Source organism: Benincasa hispida, chromosome 8, assembly GCF_027475165.1.
Source record: "Benincasa hispida cultivar pf3 chromosome 8, pf3_genome.v1.1, whole genome shotgun sequence".
NCBI lineage: Eukaryota > Viridiplantae > Streptophyta > Magnoliopsida > Cucurbitales > Cucurbitaceae > Benincasa > Benincasa hispida.
Genome location: NC_143485.1, coordinates 8,759,560 through 8,784,427, shown reverse-complemented (window position 1 = coordinate 8,784,427; position 24,868 = coordinate 8,759,560). Strand labels below are relative to the sequence as shown.

Here is a 24,868-nt window from a genome sequence, read left to right as displayed (position 1 = left end):
CACCTTTCTTTTTGTTTCCATCAATAATTAAAAATTTAACCGTTACTAACTTAAAAAATGAGAGGTAGAATTTCAATTAAATTATAAACTATCTAGTGTAACTTTTTTTCGTTCAACTATGTCAGGAGTGAAGATTTTTTATTATTATTATTAATCAGGAGTGAGGATTCAAATTTCGAACATTTAAAAAAAAAATGATATGGGTTCTTAAACCAAAGCTATGCTAAGAGTTAATAATATGTATATATTTAATCCATAACTTTTACATTTTAAAATTACCGTAGTCCTTAGAATGTGAGTTAAATGATGATATGACACAGTTATATGAGGAATCATCAGGAAAAGAAAAAAAAGTATTAGTGAAGAAGAAGAAGGGTATTTATTGAAAAATTTGATAAAAACAGTGAAACTTAGTTAATTTAATTTTAAAAGTGATAAAAATAATGAGATTTAATTAATTATAATTCTTTTAATAAATTTTAATTTATAAACATAAATTAACTCTAAAGATAGAGGGTATTTATTGAAAAAAATTGAGATTAAAAGTGTAAATATTGAAATATAAAAGGTCAAATTGAAACAAAAGGTAAATGTCAAAAGTAAAACCGTAGCATATTGGAACCTAATAACCAAGTTGAAACCATATTCAAAACTTAAGGACTAAGGCCACATTTAACAAACCATAATGAAAATTGGTGTGATTGAAATGAGATTTCATTGATGGATTAATCATAATAGGTTTGAACCACAAATGCGATTAGATTGTCTTTTATTGCGTTTACCCATAATTATAAATCTATCACATTTTACTGTTATCGTTACCGTTTGACCCTAAAGGTAACGGTAGTAAAGATAACGATAAATATAACAATAAATGTAACAAATTTATAATTGTTTACGATAACAATATCTGTAATGATAATGATAATACTAATGGTAAAAATAATGGGTCCTACATAATTTTAAACTATAATTAGATGAAACACTTTTTATTCTTCAATCAAATTACACGATTTGATTACAAATTTCAAAACAGATCTCACATCTCATTACAATTAAGAAAATTAGGTAAACAACCAAAAAAGTAATCAACTAGCTCTCACTATTTATATTACCATTGGTAAATTACATTTCAGCTATTATAACTATAGTTGAAATGTATAACACTTTGAAATCTAAGGAATAAATAAAAATTAAAAAAAAAAAATCTAGAATCAAAATGGTATTTTTATCAAAAATAAATAAATAACAATAATAGTATTTAATTAAAAAGATCCGGCGATTTTAAAATTAGTGGTCAACGAGGAATTAAAGAAAAAGTTTTGAGAAGCAAACTTCCATTTTGTCTTTGATGAAGTGGTTACATTTGCAGGTGCTACGCGAATGTGGGGGACGATTAAAACTGCTACATCAGATGCTCGCCACGTGTCCCTTATGATTTACCCCAAAAAAATAATTTAAAAAAATTGCTTTTTCTTCTTTTTATTTTTCCCTTTTTGGTGGGCGTCTGGTGGAAGTAAGAAGAATCCCAAGACCACGTGGGTCACCCAGGTAGGACAGAGAACCGTGACAGCCCCAAAATTACATAGCGCCTCCCGACTCTGATTGGACTGTCACCCACAGCTTGGTTCAAATGTCTATGCCCCTTATTTTTTTCACGCTTCTCATCAGCCCTCTGATCTATATCTGACGGTCTCTGATTAACGCTTTGGTGGGACCACTTTCTCCTTTTATTTATTTATTTATTTTATCCAATTGGCATGATTTTATGTACACTTCGTCCTTGACCCTTGGATTGACCCTCCATGTACTTTCTTCAACTATTACAATCTTGGTTTAAAATAGTTGAAATAAAGTATAGTTTTTTTTTCATCTTAATAAAGACATTTTTGTATTTTCTTGGCATTTATATACTTTTCAAATGTCACCATATGCATTTGTTTCTGTCAGTCAAATTCTAACATGAAAAGAAATGCAATAAATTTCCAAAAGCATATATGAAAATAGTAATAATAACTCGTGTGATTAATGTTTAAATCTACCTTAATTTTTATAATCTTTTATTCGAAGTGAAATTTTAGAATTTATCTCATTGTGCATGTGTGTCGATGTTACACTTTCACTCTTGTCATAGTTTGCTCTCTCGAGAGTAACATACTTATACTAACTTGTTCTTGGTATGTTGTTGAACAACACCTTATTTTAGGAGAGATTTCCATGTACTTTAATACCATGATCATAGCTTAAGTTCTTATATATACTTATGAGAAGAAAGCCTTTAGAACACACACATATATATACCTTTTTATGAATTAGAACTCCTATAACACGATAAAACTAAAATTTCAAAATCATGTTGAATCATCCCGTTAAGGAAGATAGAAACAAATTTAATTATTATGAAGATGGACAAAACTCATAATATAAATCACTCCACGAGACACCTTAATCAAAGTTTCTTCAAATGATTTTAGCGTGAAAAATCTAATCACTAAAGTGTATATATATAGAGAGAGATATAAATATATTATAAGCTCGTGCCTTTAGAGGAAAAAATGTGCAACTTTCATTCAAGAAAATGTAATATATTTTGTGTTATAATCAAGATGACATTATATAACATAAATCTAGCTACTAAAAACATCTTAAAGCATGTAACTTCCCAAACATTGATGTCACAATCAACCCCATCCAAAAAAAAAAAAAAAGTAATCTAAGAACATGGATAAAACTAAAACAGCTCCCAAAAGTGTAAATGAAATTTGAGATATAGTTGAGTTTATTTAATGCAAATAAAGATGATCTTTTTAACCAATATTATATAACCCGAAAACTAACAACTAACCACCAAAGTCCTAGGCTCTTTCAAGAATGAGAGAAACAATGTCGGGAGGAAATTTCTCTTTCTAAAACTACGTAAAGCTTAAAGAGAAAGCCAAAACTACTAGATTATAGACAATTTTATTTTCCTCTCTAGGTATTACAAAATGAACAATCTTATGCTAAAGACAAAGCCTTGTCCTCAAAAAAAAAAAAAAAAAAAAAAAAAAAAATTACAATTCAAGAGATCAATACTTCTAAAGAGTTGGACTAGGGATTTTGGTCATTCCACGTCTCTCTTATCTAAACCCTCAACAATGGCCTTAGTTTCTAATATTTTTACCGGCCAACGGGAAAGGAGAGGTTAAAACTACCACCAATTAAAGCGTCCAATCGAATCCCGAATACCCCTGTCGATTCCGCCACACTGGAAACAAATGTAGCTTGAGATGTAGATAGAAATGGGTCCATTAAATCTTAACATTATTTCATCATGTATAAAAATTAAATTGCTACAAATTTTAATGTATGTGTACTAAATTATTACAAAAATAAGTATACAGATTACATCTTACAAAAAAAAAAAGAGTTCAAAAATTAAGGCTCCATTTACGAACATTTTGATTTTTGAACATTGAGTATTTTTTTCTCTCAATTTCTTATCGGTTGAAATTTTAACTAAATTTCAAAAAAAAAAAGTTAAAAATTATTATTTATAGTTTTAAAAAATTAGCTTGATTTTTTAAAATATTAGTATAAAGTAGCTCAAAAATTAGAGGTCGAATAGTTGTTTATTTATTTATTTATAAAAAAATTAAATAGTTACCGAGTGAAATTTAAATTATTACCTGATTTAAAAATAGTACTTTAGTCATAGTACTTATAAGTTATAACTTTTGATGAATTTAGGCCACATTCACGACACTGGTAATGTAATTCATCAATTGTAACTTAAAAAGTGGGTCCTATTTGATTACGTTTTTTTTTGTTGTTGTTTATTAGTATTGTGTAATCGTAATAAATATGAGTCCTATCATAAAATCAGTAATCAAATTTGTAGTATGACGGAAGACTTAAAGGTGATCAACCAGATTACCTTTGAAAATTACTTAGGGCCCACCGTATTTTTAAAATATTTTTGAACGATTTAACCAATTATATTCATCGTAACATGGTTTTATCTCTAACAGCATCGATAAAAAACTTTAGGGTGTTATTTACCGATAACATATGATACAAAAATTCTAAAAAATAAAATTTTTGGATGTTATTTGCTCGATAAAAAAAATCCAAAATTTTGGGTGGTATTTGTTCGATAACCGTATTGATAAAATAAATCCAAAAAATATAAGATTTTGTAGTATTATATACTCAATAAAGCCATCGTTATAAAAAAGTCTAAAAATTTGGGATGTTATTTTTTGATAAATGTATAATAAAAAAAAAACAGGGATGTTATTTATTATCGACAAAAAAAAATCCAAATATTTGAATATATAAAGTATTGATAAAAAAAAAAAATCCAAAATTTTAGATGGTTTTTGCTAATGTATAGATTAAAAAAAATCTAATTTTTTGTTGGAAAATGATTATGTAACCCGCATAAATGATAATCAAATTGGTTAAGTAGATGTATTAAAAAATAATCTAATTTTACATTTATGATTGAAGTTTATTATAATTAATTCATCAATAAAAATCCATTATTATACCATTTTTCATTCTAACGACACAGATGCTCGTATACTTTTGAAATATTTATCTTGATATCTATATTTTTTGAAAAAAAAAATGGTCATTTTTTTCTCTGTTTACAAAAGATTTACGAAATTTAAGGGAGAAAAAGTGGTTTGTGTTAGTGTATGGGAAATAGGGAATAGGGAGGTGTTTGGAAGCAAAAGATCTGACGGTCCACATTGAATCAAAACCCTCTCTTTATTTGCTTTAGGTTTTCTCTGATGCCAAACAGTACGAGAGGGGTTTTGCAGGTGACGTAATCTCCAGTTCCCCTTCTAATTTTTCAATTTCTTTTTTTAAATTTTAATTTAATTACACTTCCTCCGATGCTTCATGTAGGAATAGGATCCCCTGAGATTATTATCCAATCACTATCACTATCACAATCACTATCACTATCACACATTTCTCTTTCATCGAACAACAATAATATTTTCTTATATTCTTTCTTTAAGTTCAATGTTGATCTATAGTTAGTGAAATTTTTTAATAATTACTTTGATTTTATCACTCTTTTTATAAGGTTGTAACAACAATATAGTTGATGTTATAGGTGAAAAATGTGTGGCTAAGTAGTTAGGCTTGTGGAGATTATCTAATGGACAATTCTAAGAGTGTTTATGAAAAGGTAATAAACATCATGAAGATCAACTTTATAATGAAAAATGACCGTAAATCTTGTGAAGATCGATCCGACCATTTCATATCTTTGTGGATGAGGAAAATTTATACCTAAAAATGTTTAATTTTTTTTAACCAATTTACATGTGTTTGGATTCTATGATTCGTAATGGTATTAGTTAAATTATTAATGGTCTGATTAATTTTTTAATGACACGTCACATTTGAGGTGTGTTAGAAATGCTATGAGTTCTCTATTATGGTAGGCTCTTTAGATTTGTTACTGACTTTATCATCAGAGTGTTAGTACCTAAGCACCACACTGGTGTTAGATCTTATTGTTTTCCAGGATAATCGTTCTTACTACCAAATTTAGATATCAACTGTTGAAGCAAGAATTGTAGAGTACACAGTTTTGTTTTCACTTTTAAACTATGCTTGTGTTAGCTTGTGTTGATGACTAACTTACATATTCATTACACAATTTAATAGCTAGTTACCTCAATTACTAATAATTTTCTCCCACGAAAATTGAGGTCAAATATAATTTTTTTTTGTTTGTGAGCTTTTATTCCTGTAACAATTTTGACATATGAACTTTAGTTTTTAGCGATTTAGTGATCTCTATACTTTTTATGAACGTAAAAATGTCTAATCTCGAGTGTCGGAGTCACATTTTAATAATATAATATGGGTAAAGAATTACAAACGTCGTCGTTTGATTTAGACTTGTTTTATTTTATTTCGAAAAAGAAATTTGGTGGAATTGAAATAACTGGGAAAACATTAACAAACGAGAGAAGAATTTAGATGGAGTTGATTTAATTAAACTAAATTCGGATGACTAATATCAATAATTCTACCTTATCATAACCTTCTTTCAAGCACAATTAAATCTCAAGCAAATCAAGAAATCAATATTTATACCATAGTTTTCATTGATATGCAAGACTATCAATTAAGTCTAATTAATCTTTTAAACAACTTCACAATGCAAAAATCTTAAACATATATCTCTATATTAGAATTACTTTAGTCGTGCAATCAAACGATAAATCATTTGATTTTTCTAACGCCAGGTTCTCAATATGTCCTTTAAGATGGTGCATCTTTTGGGTTCACCATTATTGATTGGATTCCAATTTATTTTTATTGGACCGAATACATGTTTGGACTTTATGGCCTTTTATACCATATATATAATAGTATGAAGTTTCATCTCAAAACCGACGGGTAATGAGAGAAATAACTCATTTATAAGGAATTCAAGATCCTTTAATTTTTATCAATGTGAGATTTTCAACATTACTTATTTCGAGCATAAGATTTAGAAACAACAACATTTAATCCATCACATGACCATTAGATTAAAAATATTAAGCAAGTAATTGCATGAATGGAAAACAAGCATTAATAGAACATTAAGGTCCCAATTAATCATTTGAATTTTAGTTTTTAGCTTTTTAAAATTGTATTTATTTTCTCACAACTTCTTACCCATGGTTTTTCATATTTCCCACAGTTGAATTTTCGGCGAATTTTAAAAAATAATAACAGGTTTTTTAAAAACAAATATGGACTCTTAAACGTGGTTTATTAATTCAAGGCATTAAATAAGTGATATACATTAAATCCTACCAAACTTATGGAAATTTAATTATTTTAGTTAGTTTTTAATATAAAACAAGATTGAAAATTATATTAGCTTTAGATTTCAACCTATTCTCTTTATTGCGAAAACAAACAACAGAATTAATTTGAAATCTATTCTAAACGGTCAAATCTAACAATAAATAAACTCTTGAGATAGTTGTTTATGTGGACTATTTCTATTTTGCAACAATGTATGTATACTTATACTTTCATTAGGTAGGAATTCAAATTTATACTTCAAACTTTTTTTAATGTTTTTTTCCTAAAAAAAATTTGTAACTATTTGGCATATAATATGAAAAATATTGTTAAGATCTAATAAACCTCATAGGTAAATGGATAAAACTAATCCAGAATTAAATATAAAAATAAATTAAGAAGATTTAAGCGTTACATAATAAAAATTCACATTCAATTTTGAAATTTTTTTAATGATAGGACTAAATGGTTAAAAATTTTAAAATACATCAACTAAATTATTATGCATTCAAAATTATAGTTTAATGGATTAAATTATGACGTATATAAGGGTGTTTTAAATTTGATTTAAAATTAACATGTCCAAAAAAAGAAAAAGAGCTTTTTAGTAATATTTGTGGGTATAAAGTTTCTTAAGGAAAAAAAAAAGAAAAAAGAATAATCCCAAACTTCACATCGAAGTGGCATTTTAGTAAATTTGCAAACAAAGCAGTGGCATTTATTTTAACCGGCAGGCGACTATGTTTGAGGACCGACCCTGCAATTTTTTTTTGGCGCGCGTATACGCATACTCATCGTCACATATTTATATAATATAAATTATGTATTTTATTTTTGTCGTTAAATTTAACGGCCGATTCCACACTTTTTCAAACGCCTCTCGAAAAACCGTTACCCGCGCTCATATCGTTAAATCCTTGACGGCGAGATTTTTTCTCTTTTGCAATCATTGTTCTTCAAAACCTCCCTCCTCCTACCAGTCCCTATTTGTCTCCTAATTCCCCCGCTGGTATTACTCGCCGGACTTCCCCCGCGGTCGCTACCTCCGCCGCCAGATCGTCACTCCTCCTCTCTTCAACGAACGTTTATTACTCTCTTTTCTTCGCCGTCGTTTTTACCAGCAGAACTACAACTGAAGAAGAAGAAGACGACGACGACAACGACGAAGAAGAAGATCTGCTTTCCGTAGGTTTTCTTTTCTGTTTTTCGTTTAGTGTAACGACGAAGTGATTTGTAGTTTAGCTTTTGCTGTTTTTATTCTCTCTATGGCGAAACGAGGAAATAGTTGTGATTTGTTTTTCTGTTTTCCGTCTGAATTGTTGAAGCGAAGATGAGCATCATTTTTTTTTACTTGCAAGTATATTCGGTTTTTTTGATGGATATACGATTTTGATGCTCTCTGTGTATGAGTTTCCTCCACTAGCTCGGCACGTGGAGGAGGCATTTTCGTCCTGCATGTTCGTTTGGAGATTTTAGGGTTTCAGAGAAGACTTGGAGAAGAAGGTTGAGTGCGGATAGAGCATGCTAGAAGCTTAGGTTGAAGATAGAGTTTTACGTGATTATTATTATTTTACTTTAATATATATAAAATTAGAGTGAGTTTTTTCCCATAGGTGAAGGTTTTACCGACACTGTTTGGAATTTCGCACTGTTCATCTTGTGTTTATGGATAATTATTGGCTAGTTATCACCGGCTTTAGAGGTAGACTGGTAGATTTTACCAAACTAAGAGAGAGAAAGAGAGATATGATAGCCATTGAATTCAGATTTGAGATCAGTTTTACGTACGCTTCTCTCTCTTCTCTCTCTCTAATTTGAGCGTTAGTCTTTCTGAAATTTGAATTGGTTTTTCCATGGATTTCTTGCTTTCAATCAGCTCTATTATTCACATGGGTTTCGAACTACTATTTTTTCTCTTCATGATCTTAAAGTTTTGAGGTTAATTCGGTAGCGATGGTATGTGGGTATGTAGATGTAGTAATTATTGCATTTCGATGCTTTGCAGGTCTAAACGTCAGCTTCAATTTGCTGCCCGGCTCTGATGGTAATTACGATATTGCTTTTTATGGTTTATCGCAATATGGTATATTAACATTGGGAATTTGGGGGACGGAAGCAATTTTATATGGTGTTATTGGAAGTGTGGGTTTTTAAAAAATTAGGTGGATGGAACATAGTTATGGTTTTGAACAGCATGTTGCTCAACAAAGTCGGCGTGATAAGTTAAGAGTTCCGCAGAATTATTTGCGAGTGGGGGAATTATCAAGAAACACTGATGAACAATTGAGTTTTCACAACTCGGAGCATTTGGGGCTCGAGCTGGATCTTGTTAGGATTCAAAGTTTTAACAAGGATGCTATTTTGCCTCATGATCACTTGTCTTCATTATCTTCCGAAATGATCAATTTCTCGAGAGATTCCAATGTTTTATCGCACCAAAGGGACATGATGTTGCGTCAAGAACTGGCAGACCCAGCTCAATGCAGTAGACAAATTGTGACAGATGCTTCTGGTGGAATTGTAAATAATGGTGTTGATTATTGGAAAAGCTCTCATCAAAGCTGTGATTGGGTGGTGAACTGTGGAAGTAATTCTTTTGGAGGTGAAATGTTGAATCAGGAAGTAACTGATTCTACAGTGTATTCACTGAAGCCAACTTGCATTGGATTCCAAACTTCTTCCTCTTTTAACAATCCGTCCAATGAGACATTCAATCAGGATGGACAAAAGCGTATAGGAGGAGAATTGCATTTGCCTCCAATTTACCAAAATACCCTTCAGGATGTTGTTACATCAGCTTCTATTCGAACACAGGGCCTGGAAATGACATCCATTGTGCAGCATAATTTCACTGAAATTAACCAAACTGCCGCTTGTGAAGGCAGTGGGAATGAGCTTGCTCTTCTTCCAGTGTACAGGGATCAGCCAAATGTGTTGCCTTATGACAGTACTGGTTCTTGGAGTGATAGAACTTTCTATAACTGCCGCAGCTGGATTGGTGAATTGGGCTCTATTGCTAGGAAAACCGATGAAGAGTTGAGGACGTTTATGAATGATTCCACTCCACAAGGTCTAGCCCTGTCGCTGTCTTCGAATCCGCCGTCTAAATTACCCACTGCACAGTTTGAAGAATCAGAGGAATTACAGGAAAGTATCACTGTGTTAAAAAATTCCCAAGAATCCAAAGCAGTCAAATCTGAGAGTTTGTGTAGATTACCAAAGCCAACATCTATTGGTAATAAAAATTATGGGAAATCTCTTCAAGATGTGATGGGCGTTCCTGTGAACCCATATAGAAACACCGGCCCTCTTGGTCCCTTTACTGGGTATGCAACCATTTTAAAGAGTTCAAAATTCTTAAAGCCTGCCCAACTGCTGTTAGATGAATTTTGTGGCTCAAATGGTCATTATAAGTTTGTCCAACCATGTGAGGTGTTTGAGAAGACACCTGGGGAAGTTGGTGTCTCAGCAGCCCTTAATGCATTTAGAAATGAGGTTGTTAAGGAAAATAGTTCATGTGCAGATGCCTCTACATTCTGTGGTTCGAATGAATCAAATGTTAGTGGCATTGGAAGCATCTCTTCTGAACATCATCAACCGGAGTATCAGCAAAAGAAAGCAAAACTTCTATATATGCTCGAGGAGGTTTGTATACATTACACCACTTGGTCATAATTTGTTCTATTTGTTCCGTATGGTTTTGATGTAATGCATTATTTCAGTTTCTTACTGCTTGTATTATTGCTAAATGGCGAATTGCTGAAGTTGTCTATCAGGCTCAAAATTCCTAGCTGTACAATGCCAATAAGTTTTAGCTTTTGGCAATTTTCGTTGGCTACTTTGTCCTAGCTATTAGAAACCCGACCATCTAACTTCAAAAGGAGTAATAAATCATTTTCTACCGAATTATTCTCTAACCGAGTTGTTTTTTTTAATATTAAATTTTCACGACTTTTCTTGCTTTCATCATGAGACAAGTTCTTGGATTCATATATCTGTATTAATAAATGCATTTTTTTGTCATGTCTAAACAAGGATGAATTTCAATATCTTCCTGTTGCTGTAGGACAAAAGTACTTAGACAAGCCTTTGTCACTTCTTTTCTGCTTTATTAAAGTAAGGCGCATTCTGATTAAATTATGTCATAATAGGAGAGTCATCTATCCTCGCAAGAGTTGAGAATTGAATATACTGGCCGACACCTCCCTGTTATTTTCTACCCTTATATTGGTTCCATAACTTATTCTACTTTTTGGATTCTAAACTATAATATAATTTTGTATTCAAGTCAAGATGAAGTGTATATAACAAACTACTTCAGCAATTCCATCTTCCAAATCCTTTTTTTATTGCCTTTGACTACTAGTAACATCTACAATGTCTTTACCATCGTATCAAAAGGTTTGCAGAAGATACAAACAATATCATCAGCAAATGCAAATGGTAGTTTCATCCTTCGAATCAGTAGCTGGTCTTAGTTCCGCAACACCCTACATTTCCCTGGCGCTCAAGACAGTCTCAAGACACTTCCGGTCTCTAAAGAATGCCATCTCGGAACAACTGAAGTATTTGAGGAAGGTACTTGGTGAGGATTTGTCATCCCCCTCTGCTGGAACAAGCGGCAGCAAAGGTGATGCAAATTCGGCTAGGTTGAAATACATGGAACAGAGCTTCCAAAAGCAAAAATCTGGCATTGTCAATATTGGATTCCTCGAATCCCAAAATGCATGGAGGCCACAGAGAGGTTTGCCTGAACGTGCTGTGGCAATTCTTAGAGCCTGGCTCTTTGAGCATTTTCTTCACCCGTAAGATCTCTTTTACTCTCTACTACTTCAGAGCTGACTTGAGAAGTTCCTAGCTTTACATGTAATTCGATTACATTTCTGTATCACTTTTTTTTCTTTCTCAGATACCCCACAGACACAGATAAACACATGTTGGCCACTCAAACAGGCCTATCTCGAAACCAGGTAGGGGTCAACTCTTGGTTATTATTTATTAGTACTTTATCAATTAACTAATGTTAAAGGACTGCAATCAGTATAGTAATGTGATTTGGTGGTTAACACAGTTTAATCTAATCAAATCAAGAATCTATTTGTGGGCCTATGACACTTTTTGACTCATTTATTAATCTCTCTTCTTCTTATTTAATTATTATTACTATTAGACTTCTTTTTGGTGGAAAGTGGTGTTTAATTTTGGCTGTTAACACAGTTTGTTCTGCTATTTCATTTCCTTCTGCTTGCTTTGAGATGTAAAAGTAGGACTCCGTAATTTATTGGTATATGAGATTAGAACTTGTAGCTCATAACACCATGTTATTATTGTACAAATATGATGTCTTTTTGTCATGATATCGTAAGGATGACTACACGTGACCACATAATTCAGGTGTCTAATTGGTTCATAAATGCCCGAGTGCGGGTGTGGAAACCAATGGTTGAAGAGATACACATGCTAGAAACCAAGGGCATGGCAGAAATGAACAACAAAAGCCATGATACGAGAGATGGAAGTTCTACATTAGAAAACACAGCCGGTTGGACCAGTAATGAACACCAGCCTCTAAAAAACCATGGTGTTGCAAATGAAATGGCTAGTCATCATTTGCAGTGCCTGGGCATAGATTCCTCGAGTGGTGACAGAAATGAACTCGGCAGCAGAGACCAACAGTGGGATCAAGGAAAACAATCCAAATTGGACAATGGGGTTCAGTCCAACATGGAAGGGGAATTGATGGGGTTTATGCCATATCAGGCCAGTGCAGCTGAGGTTGGAGGACTCGGAGCTGTCTCTCTAACATTAGGCCTTCGCCACCGAGTCGAGAGTGCCCACCATCAACAGCAGCGACATCAATTGCAGCAACAAGATGACCAACTAATACGCCACTATGGAAGCGAAATGATCCATGATTTTGTGGGGTAATTTGGCTCACCAACTTGTCTTTGATGACAAAAGCAGAAGAAAGGGACTATGACGCCATAGTTTAACATATTCCTATTCGATACTAACAATCAGCCCACAAATATCCGTTGGTTTCAAGAACGGAAAATCGGGCTACACATTATCTATCACTGTTGAAGAGAGAAGAGACAGATATTATGATATTTGATTGGGTGGGTGGGGACAACGTGTAGGAAAGTTAGAGTTGTCAGTAGGTTGTTTAAATACCGTTTGGGTATTTAGTTGAACACTGGAAAACTATAACTGTAGAAAAGTTGAATTCTTAAATGAAGTTTTATTTTTCTTGTGAACATAATATTGCAATTATGGAAGAATTTAGGGATAGGGTATATCAGTGCCTTGACGGTTAAGTTACGTTCCGCAGACGGGAATGCTGATGTTTCAGGTATTCTCTCCAGAGTTCAGGTATTCATTTAACACTCTTTGCCACTATTATATTAATGATGATTATAATTTCTGTGAAAACCAACAGATGAAAAAACGTGTGTTTGAAAAGGCATGGCATTCTACAATGAGCAGAGAGGCATTGGTGAGAACTTGGGGGGGCTATAATGAATATATTCTCTTCAGCTTTACTGTAAGTCTCTGCTTTGTACTTTTCCATCTTTTCCAATGCTACTCTGCTTGTGCCTGTTCTTGTCTGTCTCTTCCCTGCATGACTCATACAGAAAACTGAAGGATTGAGCAACCCTATGTTTTAAGAATAATTTTTGTACTTTCAACTGTTACTGGATTTTACTGGGCATTATAAACTACTGTTTCTCTTATTATATGCTTCCAAATTTTTTCGTTGTTTCTCATAGTTTTTACCCATGATGACTGTTCAGCACAACTTCTGAGTTTTCAAATAAGTTTATATATAAATATCGATTTTTTTTTTTCCCGGGTTAGGGGTTAGTGTAACTTCAATAATTTCTGAATTGAAGAAAAACTTGGTTTTTGTTTCTTTTATTTATCAAGGGTTTGATAGGGGTCTTCTTTTGGAACTTTTTGCTATAGAATGTAAATATTTTTGGGATTTTTCTATTTATTATAGGTTAAAATATCATTTTGGTCTATGGATATTTATTAAAAGTATAGAGATTGAAATTAGATATTTGAAAGAATGAGAACTACAATATAATGAAATATAATGAAACAACAAGTATAGGGTTTCACATCGTGTTTTTAGATTAAAAAAAAAGAAGAGAATATTTGTAGTGTATAAGGGATCGTTAGAACTTTAATTAATAAATTAAGACATGGTGTCCTAATCATTTGGTTTTTTAAATTTAAGTCAATAATCACTATTACAAAAAGATCTCTTTGTTTTGTGATTATTTCTGTTATTTTTACTTTCATTTTTGTTTTGGGAAATTTTGACGACGTATTTGGATGTTTTTATTTTTTTAAAAGAACTTATTGTTGTTTGTGCAGATTCTAATGTTTGTTATTAAGTTTTGTAGGAGTAGGTATTATTTCTATTTAATGAACGATCGAATGGACATTTCATCAATGCAGTGGAGAAGTTTAAAACAATGAACATTTTATTTGCAAAAGGAAGCTTAATCTTCAAGACGAAATGCTATTTATATAGAAATTTCAAAAGAAAAAGTTTCTTTTTAATTTGCAAATAAATAATTAGATTTTGTTCTACAGTTTATTTAAGCTTGAAAATTTAGATGCGGAAGTTATCTTAGTTCAGCTATTTATATTACTTATTTTTTTAAAGTTAGAAGTTCAATTTCGTTTTATATTACTTATTTTTTTAAAGTTAGAAGTTCAATTTCGTTTGTACTTTCAACCACCAAAGGCTTAGTTTGGAGTTGATGTAGCTTTCAAATAATTATTAGTAATTGTTCTGCTAGAAAAATTAGTTGTAAGATGAAATAAATAAGTGTTTGGTGGATTTCAACTTTAAATCTAGGTTATAGTGGTTGATAAATGTTAAATTATCATTATTAATAATAATGACTAAATAGATCTGTTATCAAAATTTGTATGTAATTTTTTTTTTCTTGTGTTGACAGTATATTTTAAATGTCATAGCATATATACTTTCAATTTAAAACAATATTTTGTTTGCTTTATATTATTTCTTAGTATAAGATTATTGGTTAAATAGAGGAGAAATGGGTGCAATTTCGTTTTTCTTTTTTTAAATGATATTATTTAAAGAAAATTTGTGTCATTGGACTAATTGACGTGAAAATTGGTTTTTGTGAAAAAAACTATTAAGTATGCAAAATCAATTTTAATTTATGAAGAATAAAGTTGAAAATGGAAGATTTGTTAGGGAGTAACTACTGATTTACGAGAATCTATTTTCAAAAGCTAGTAGGGAATAGGGAATATATTCTTTTACATATATTTACTCTAATGCTTTCCATCTAAATGAATTCATTTTGGCGAATTATGAGATAAAGATGATATACCGTAGTTAATTAACCCAGTCATTAATTTTGAGGTGTCACTAAAATTTTAGATCTTACTTTCATCAATGGTAAGAGTGTTTTCATGTCCATAAATTTCTAGATTATCAACATAGAAATTAGATCTTTAGATTGTACTCGCTGATCTGATGAATCTACAAACCATGCAAGTTGAATTTTCACAAATCAATTATGGTGGGCTAAAGACCGACTACTAAGTTTTCCGAAGGAAAAATGGAGCGTAGAGCAGAGTATTTGACATCTAAACTAAAAAATAGTTTAGAAAGAGGTAATTGCAATTGGTAGCATTTTTAGAAATAATAATAATTAAGTGTTTAACATCATTTGAAAAAAATAAATCTATCGATAGACTCTTACCAGTGATATGGTCTATCATTGATAGATTCTTACCAATAATATGGTCTATCACCGATATACTATTTAAATTTGACTATATTTGTAAAATTTTTTACATTATATTATAGCCACCCTCGGTAAAGAGAAATAAGTCCGGCTCGCAACTTTCGTTCTCAAGCTTGGGATTATCCCTTGATGAAATACTCTTTCATCTAGCATTTTGAAAATACCAAGTCTTCACCTTGCTAAAAAAATTCAATTTCTATTTTTCGTAAAACACTAAAATTTGACATCTAATCTATGAAAACTAAGCTATCGATAGATAGAGGGTGAAAAACGAAGAAAACGAAGGATCATTTGTAAAACGATCACCTACTTTAAAAATTATGATTTCAATACGAAGAGTAGTTTTTTCTCACATTGGCTCTAAACAAGTGTTACAACGTTTGCTCTCGGGTCCAAAGTGTTGGACAACACTCATTTGAGCATTGCAACACCCGTGCACGTCATTTTCAGCTCATTTTCCCTCTTTTCATGTCTTGGGCTCAGTTTTACTTTCCTAAGGCTCTCTTTCCTTCATAATCGCTTCAATTCTTCAATTTCCATCCAAGTGCAATAAAGAAAGTCGTCAAAGCATGCTAATATCCTAAGTCCTAAAAAGCACTCTTTGAGTGCTTTTTAATAAACCCTCTTGAAATCTTGTAAGAATTTGAGTAGTAATGAAGTTCTTTCTTCCAAGCGTTCTTCAATCTTTGTTGAATTTCCTTAGCATGTATGAGCAATTGTAAGATGCCCTAATTGTTAATGCATGTCTAATTGCTATCAATTATTCCATAACCTGTAATTGTTATGATTTCCATTGCCTTAGTAGCAAAAATAGTTGAATTGTGTCCCCATACTTTGGGGCTTTATGTTCATAATGATGTCATGCTTGCTTTTGGTACTCCGGAAAAACAAATCTTAGTCGAACCCATATTTGCCCAATGGATTCAATCCGCTCATGGTAAAACTTCATATGGAGCGTGTTTTCTTTCACGACCTTTTATAGAACACATATTTTTGTATGATCAGGTAAGGATAAAGTAGAAATTGGTTAATTAATTAGATGTTTCCAAATAATTACTTGTCACGACACTTTCCTAAAGCTTAATGCTTGAGTTAGATTGACATGGAATGATTTTCATTCCCAGTTATTCTTAGTTTAATTAGGATGCAAATCATAATTAATGAATTAGAATGCATAATCAACTTTTTCGCGTTAATTAGATCATGTAGCTCGAGTATTTCTTACAATCAATGTTACACGTGGGAGATTCCAATTTCCTAAGTTAAAATGTTTAGATCATTACTAATGAGTGTGGGGTAAATGCCTCCTAGGTGCATGTATACACCATAAAAAAGTAATATAAAATGGAAGTAACCTTAGTATTAAACCCAAGAGAACAATTCACAAACTGTCAAATTCGTTTGGGTGCAAATTGAGAAAAATTGATTTGATTGGGGGTTTATTTCGAAAACAGTAGCTACAATATGAGATTGAAGAGAAATCGAATGATGAAGAAAAGGGGATTCAAAAATAGTTTATGCCAATGTAAATTGGGGTCACAATTTTACCACATTTGTTTATTTTTGCTTCAAAACTTAGTGACATATGCACTTGAAAATGATTTTATAGGTCATTACCCTATGTCTAGGGCAAAAGTTGCATATTCAATTTCTAGAATTTTTACCTACACTTCTTTCATGAAAACCATTTCATTCAACTTTTCCGATGCTAAACTTAAACATGGTATGAAACCCTAGTTGATTAAAAAATATTTTCAATAAAACGATGAACTCAATAGAAGAAAGTGTTGCTAAACATTGGACAAACTTGGGACTTAAGACGAGGCAAACCATTTAATTTAGACTTCCACATGCTTCGAATCTCCACAGAAAAATTAGTTCGTAGTAAAAAAAAGAGAATTGAAAATTTAAAATGGATCTAACATGGAATATACAAAGAAGTCAAGTACAATGTTGGAACAAAATAATTGATAAATCAAATAACATAATAACAAACAATAAGTACGGGATATAAAGACACAAAGATTGGTAACCAAGCTTGATGCAATGTCATCTACTTTTTGGGACTGTATACCTAGTGGAAAGAAACTTCACTAGATCAAAAGTTAAACGATTACATGAAGAACTTAACTGATAAACTCTCTCTTCAGCGTTTCTGTAAAGCCTGCTCTTCAATTTCAACTTAGGCTTCCCCTAAGTTTGGACACCCTTTACTTCTATGCTTCTTTCAAGTATTGAATAAGATCCCCTCAATACAACCCTTAACTAATTGTCTTGTGTTTTCACTTACTCCCTAAATTTACTACCCTACAAACAACTAGCCAAGTTTGATCGGCTGTTGATAAAATCCTCAACAACAAAGTATATAAAGTTTACTAATAGTACTTAAGAGTTGAGGTTTAGACAATTTTTAAACTTAAAATCTTTAATGCACACACTTTTCTGTTTCAAAAGGGCTAACTTTAAACAGAAGCCAATAGGCACAATGTATCGCTGACATCTTTTGTTAATTGTGAGAAAAATGCCTTGTGCTATATGAACTAATAATGATTTTTGAAGATGAAATTACACAAGTCAGGTCACGTATTGCGTTAACTCAAGTATAAATTAATGCAACAACAAATAGTACTTAGGGTATTCCAAGGCTGATTCCTTAGGGATACGGTATGCTTAAGCAACCCTATGTTGTTCACCTCGTTCCTTTCATTGTTATGTCAAAGTGATTATAAATTAATAATTTTTAATGATGAAGTGTTATTGGTACAACTTGATAGAAGATATCAAATGTGATGTAAATCTAATTTTACGCAAATGATTGTGAATAATTGTTGTAAATATATTAAATAATAAAAGTGCGACTTGACCAATAGAGTCCCCACACTTTCACAACTATAGCATTGATCGAATTGCTCTTAAATCTCATTGTGTTCTCTAAGCGAGTAAACCTACGATACCCACCTTTAGATGCAGTATAGAATATCAAACTAGTTAGAGATAGTTTGTGCTAACTTGATACATTTATACCCGTTTGCTCATTGGCTTTTGATTGTTTCTATTATTCTTAATAAAAACTAGTGTATTATTCCACTCTCAGTTGCTTTAAACATTTCCACACACTAACTTAAAAAGGTTCATGTGCTACTATGTAATCTTGATTGGCCAAATGGAGACAAATAATTTAAATAAAGAACTTTTAAAGCAAAAAGATGCACCATGTATTCAAGAAAACATTCGATTACTACTTATAAACTGTTATAGGGATTCTAGTCAAGCCTTACACTAGAAAACTAGACACACATAGTTATGATGGAATACTTAAACAATTAAGAGTATAAAAGATAAGAGTTTAAAGTGTTGGGGTTGATACTCTAAATCTCGTAGGTTCTAGTAGTTTGTAAACACCTGTATGAACAAACATATCGTGATGTAATAATATGAGATATTTTCTTCACTATTGTCTTTGAAATATGAGATATTTTAGTTGCATTAACTACAAACCAATAAACTAAGATCCCTGGTTATCATTGTAACTTAAGCATGTTTGTGATGACATACAAGTGGATCGTGCTTTAAGTGCTAACCTAAATGGTCAGTAGTATATGGATAAATGAGAGAAACCTTATCCTGTTGATGCTACGAGTGTGACCCATTTTTTAGATGTTACAAGTGTTGTAAAGTGCTACAAATGGTCTGATCCTGGCTATTCATGTATTAGACATGCGAGCGGGGATGCTCTATACAAAAGAGTTTGAAGACCGGACCACGAAATGTTTAGTCTTGTTATATAACGCCGTTCATAACAGAGACTTTCATTTCACTTAGATGTCCATAGGTAACATGAACTTAATCTTGAGTGAGTTAGGAACTCCTGCCTATGAAAGTGGTTCTTTGATTTGTATGGGTGCGAGTGGCCAGATCGCCGACTCAAACCTACCACTTTGGGGATTCGTCTGATTGGGGAGCTGGGAACTCAGCTACACAAGACAGAATTCACTCATTCCTCGATTCAGGGCTAAGTAGATAAATTTCTCTTTTAAGGGTTGATTCCGGGACTTGAACAATGTGGCGCCACACCTTCTCTTGGCCCGAGAAGGATTTACTCATAGTAGGACTATGATGTATTATTCATTAGAGGAATTAGTGGTATTTAAGAAGTTAGATGTAATTACAGGGGTAAAACGGTAAATTGGCCCGGTTGTACTTACGAGCGATTTGTGAAGAGTCATCGTATTGTTGATTGGTTATATCCAATGAACATAGAAATATATCTATAGTGCGAAGAGTGTAGCTGTCAGTCTTTAGTGGAATGCCTGACAGTTAACGGATGGTGGATATCGTGATTAAAGAGTTTAGTCAGTTATTCACATACCATTGGAGCTTCAAGCTACAGGTCCATAAGGTCCCCTTGGTAGCTCAATGGATTCATGTTGAGAATCAGTTTTTTGGTTAGTTTGAAGTGTTCAAATTAACAAGAGAAAATTTGATTATATATGAGATATAATTGATCTAATGTATTAGATATATTGATTAGATGAATTATTATTAAATGCTATAAGGGAGAAAAAGAACTATGGTATATATATTGCATGAGATGTGATATTAAAACTATAGGTTATGAATTATTTATATTTGTAATTAAATCAATTATGGGATAAGTGGTTAAGGTTTTTCTCCTAATAACCAACTTAGTGGGAAGTTGTGATCAATTATGATAACTGATGGATAAAATAAAAATTGTTTTCATTTTTTACATAAGGCGATCATTAAGCAATTGAGAATCGTATGATCAAAAGAATTAGTTAGACGATAGCTTGAGAGTATAAACTATCGTGTATCGAGTTTTCTATATGATAGTCACTTGTTTTCTAAATGATTGAGTATTCAGTCTATACGATAGACTAAAGTCATTTTCCACTTACTCGATCGTCTATACGATCTGTAAAATTCCTCCTACCCTCTACCAAATCCTACAGAGCCCCAACTCTTGGATTCTCACACCGAGAATACTAAGGTAGCCTTCTAGTGGTGTCTGCTTCCTGTTCGAGGGTCGAGTATAGATTTGCGCTTATTCAAGAAGATTGCTGAGGCGTGACGTTCGTGTTGGTGAACGATCGTGTTGCTTAGATCGAGGGAATGCGAAGAATAGTTCTTCAAGGGCAAGATCTCTTGATCATTAGTATTTCTCTTTTGAAGCATGCTGTAATTTAGAGTTTTTGCATAAGTATTACTGTTTGATTGTAAATGTATATGTTTTGTCACAATGGGGTTTGGAACGATCTTTCTTCCGCTCACTAGTCTCTTTGATAATAGTTCATTCATAAAGAAAACTCAATATGTAGCCTGCTCATCTATTGAATGGATGATCTTCTCCCGATGATCAACAAATGGTTCTGTAAGAATTTCTTTTCTTTTCTTTGGAAGTTTTTGTTTTCATTTTTCCACACCGTTATAAATGGAAGGATTGGGCTGTTTTTATAGGAAAGTGATGAGGGCCCACATGGGAATACCAATCATGCTTTTGCAGATGTTGCAGTTGTCAGTTGTGACAGTTGGCGCTCCATACCTTCTTCAATGCATAGGTGATTTGACGTGTTTAGCTGATCAGGTGGTGCTACAAGATAATGTCGATCCAGGGTGTGAAGACATCTCACTGTGCTATTATTCAAAAACTCACGAATGTTGCAACTTCATTCTTCTGAAAATATATGAGTCTAACTTTGTAATTATTACGTGAGACAACCTTTTAAAGTTGTTTTCAACATATTTAAACAATACCTTACATTTCCTTTTTATTATACTTCTGGTGCAATTAAATGATTATTTGTCTTAAAGCACGCTATGGAACCAATTAAAGATCTATGTTTAAGGGTTAAGGAGAGCTAACTTCGTAAGAAATCAATAGTTCATCGGAACATCCTTGAAAAACTTTGAAAGAAAGAAAATATTCTCTGCAAGAATTAGAAAATAAATCAGCGAATCCTCATGATGAAAAACCTAACCATTAAGGAAAAAAATCTTTAGGCAGAATCTGCCAAAGATAACACATGTTTCTGGGCATAGAGCACGACATGTTGCAAGACATGTTGGCCAAGTTTTATCGATAACAAAATTAGTCAATCAAACTACAGTAACAAGAATGGAATAGAAAGAAAATTTAAAGAAGCTTTGACTCAAATACAATTTTTTGTTTATTTATAACTAACTTTGTAAACGGTCAACTGGTATACTATATAAATACCATTGATTTTAAATTCAACATAGAAAGTGATCATCATTTTCCTTAGTTTTATGTAAACAAAAAAACTGTACGCAATCTTCAACATAAAAGAATTCAGATCTTTCCGTGGACGTAGACAATCTTGCCGAATCACGTAAACACGGTATCTTCATCTTTTTGCCTTATCTTTCTTGTTCATATGAGTGTTTTCTTTACTGCAAATTGCGCGCCATTCATTCATCATTCAAATCGCATCGAGTAATCTGCCTATCGAATCAATCGTGCATCGTTCTTCACTATCGAGTAGCTTCGAGTTCATCATTTTCACCTTCGAGTTGCATCAAGTATCGTTCAAGAACCGTCAAGTACGATCGATTATTATTTCAGTTGTCATCGAGTTCCATCGAGGATTTAACAGAGACTTGTCAGACAAATAAGGGAATTCTCATCGAGGATCGAGTAGGAAGACGTCGAGCATCGTCTGCCGAGTATCGAGGATTTAGCAGAATATTTATAAGTCATTTCTTCATCTTTCCAGCGTTGATCTTGGGTATTTGGGCCTTGTGAAGAGTGGTTAGCCCAACAATTTGTGGTATTAGAGCGTTTGAAGATCATCAAGGTCAACTTTCTTGGAGCATCAAGATACGCAAGAAATCAAGACTCGATACTCGATTAGATTAGAAATGGCTGTTGCAAGGTGTGGGATTGAGAAGTTTGATGAGAAGGGCGAATTTGGCCTATGGAAGGCCAAAATCAAGGCCTTTTTGGACCCATAAACTCTGTCACCTACTATATCAACACAAGAAAGAGAAGACATGAAGCTTACAATATATGAGACTCTGGTTATGAATCTCAGTGATAGTATCTTGAGACAAGTAATTGATCAAGACACGACGTACAAGATGTGGGTCAAGCTAAAAGGTCTTTTTGCAATCAAGGATCTCCCCGACAAGATGTATTTAAGGGAGAAGTTCTTCACGTTCAAGATGGATTCTGCGAAGCCTCTTTCAGATGACTTGGACGAGTTCAAAAGGATAGTCTCAGAGTTCAAGAGCCTCAGCGAGAAAATTGGCGACGAGAATGAGGCTTTTGTATTATTAAACTCTCTACCCGAAGCCTATAAGGAGGTGAATAATGCCTTGAAATATGGTAGAGAATCAGTTACCACTAATGGCATCATTTCAGCATTAAGAACTAGAGAGTTAAAGCTTCAATCAGTCAAGAAGGAGCAGTCTAGTGCAGAGAGGCTGTTTGCCAAGGGGAAGAACAAGCAGAATCAGTCTAAAGGGAATAAAAACCAGTCAGGTGAAGAGCACAAACCTAAGACCAAGCTGAGATGCAACTACTGCAAGAAGAAAGGTCATTTGATGAGAGATTGTTACAGCTTAAAAAGTAAAACCAAGAAAAAGAGAAGGATCAGAAGGGAAAACAACTAGAAGCTTCAGTGGTTGAAGGTCCCTACTTTTATTCTGATGCCTTAGCCTCCACTAGAAACCAAACCAACCAAATCAGTCCTCTTGAGAAGCATGACTGGGTACTTGACTTATGTTGTACCTATCATATGCCACCTTTTATACCTTGGTTTAATACTTACAAAGAAGTAGATAGAAAATCTATGTACATGGGAAACAATGAAGCCTGCAAAATCAAAGGGATTGGTTTAGTATCCTTGAAACTAAAGGATGGATTCAATCAAGCTTCTAAGAAATGTGAGACATGTACCTTTGCTCAAGAGAAACTTGATATCTCTAGGCATGTTGGACTCTATTGGGTGCGAATGCAAAAGAAAAGGTGAAGTTCTTGAGGTGATCAAGGATTCCAAGGTTGTGTTGGTTAGTGAGAAGGTCAATGACCTTTATATTGTGAGAGGAGTAGAGATGATGACAAGTGCCTACACAGTTTCAACAGCAAGCTTAACAGAGGCTGACTTGTGGCACAAAAACTATCTCATATTAGTGAAAAAGGGATGTAAACACTGTCCAAGCAAGGAATTCTGCCCAAAGTTATTAGTGAGCACCTTCCCTTTTGTAAACACTGCATTCTAGGTAAAGAAACCAGACAAAGTTTCAAAAAATCTCAGCACACCACCAAAGAAATATGAGATTATGTCCATTCTGACCTATAGGGACCATCTCCAATACCAAGCCTTAGTGGCCCAGGATATTTTCTAACCTTTATAGATGATTTTTCTAGGAAGAGCTGGATATACTTTTTTAAAACTAAGGACCAAATTTTTGGGAAGCTTAAGGAATGGAAAGCCATGATAGAAAATCAAACATCTAAAAGGTTAAAATACTTTAGAACCGATAATGGGCTTGAGTTTTGCAATGAACACTTTAATACTTAAAATAGACCACAAATAAATAGTAAATTACTAAATGGAATACTTTCCTTGAAGAGACGTTTGATTTAATCACTGGTAATATCCAGGCTTCAAAATGCCAGCATATGGTAAATTTCTACACAGCTAGCTCTGCAACGTCCATTCCATAGCCCACCACAAAACAGTTTGGACACTGCTCAAAACAAGCCATACAAAGAATAATGTATTATTGGTGATTGTGGGATATTTTTATTACCTAACAACTAAAAAATCTTTATGAAATTTCTCAACACAGAGAAAAAGCCAGATAATGTTTCTAGTTTAAGAATCCATAAATAACTCTTTCATACACATTTTTGTGTGTGATCTTGTTTCAAGAGGGAGATTTAATTTTATCTTACTTCAAACTTGCAGTAAAACTTTCCTTCACCCACTAGCTCAAAATTAACCTTTCATCTCACCAAATAAATAGGAAAACACAAGGAAAAAAGAGAATTTAAAGGCAACATTTCTATCTTAACATACAAGATCATCAGGTATGTCATTTAAGTTGAGCCCCATTCTAGAACAAACAAACAAATTCCATTGAGATTGCAATTAAATGGAAACTAAAATAATACTAAATTAATTTCAAACACACAAATTCAAAATTTAAAGTAGAATGACATGGAAAACTAAATTAGTAGATCTAGTGAAGACTAATGAGCTGCAAACTCA

General features: G+C 32.8%; 1 protein-coding gene across 2 annotated transcripts; it reads left to right on the top strand.

Moving 5' to 3' along the window:
- The first annotated feature begins 7,681 nt into the window (after positions 1 to 7,681).
- On the top strand, positions 7,682 to 13,067 carry LOC120083414 (uncharacterized). 2 transcript variants are annotated; one of them, XM_039039172.2, is made up of 5 exons: positions 7,682 to 7,995; positions 8,816 to 10,455; positions 11,212 to 11,615; positions 11,720 to 11,780; positions 12,205 to 13,067. In XM_039039172.2, exons 2-5 carry the CDS (start codon positions 8,977 to 8,979, stop codon positions 12,736 to 12,738), a joined length of 2,478 nt encoding a protein of 825 aa, XP_038895100.1. In that variant the 5' UTR covers positions 7,682 to 7,995; positions 8,816 to 8,976; the 3' UTR covers positions 12,739 to 13,067. The 2 variants fall into 2 exon arrangements, with proteins under 2 accessions (XP_038895100.1, XP_038895101.1); XM_039039173.2 differs by lacking the exon at positions 7,682 to 7,995 and adding an exon at positions 8,481 to 8,594.
- Positions 13,068 to 24,868: the final 11,801 nt, after the last annotated feature.

Coding starts and splice junctions, on each gene's coding strand:
- LOC120083414 (XM_039039172.2), top strand. CDS start 8,977: ATGGAACATAGTTATGGTTTTGAACAGCATGTTGCTCAACAAAGTCGG. Junction 10,456..11,211: donor TTCTATATATGCTCGAGGAG/GTTTGTATACAT, acceptor TCGTATCAAAAG/GTTTGCAGAAGATACAAACA. Junction 11,616..11,719: donor TTTGAGCATTTTCTTCACCC/GTAAGATCTCTT, acceptor TTTCTTTCTCAG/ATACCCCACAGACACAGATA.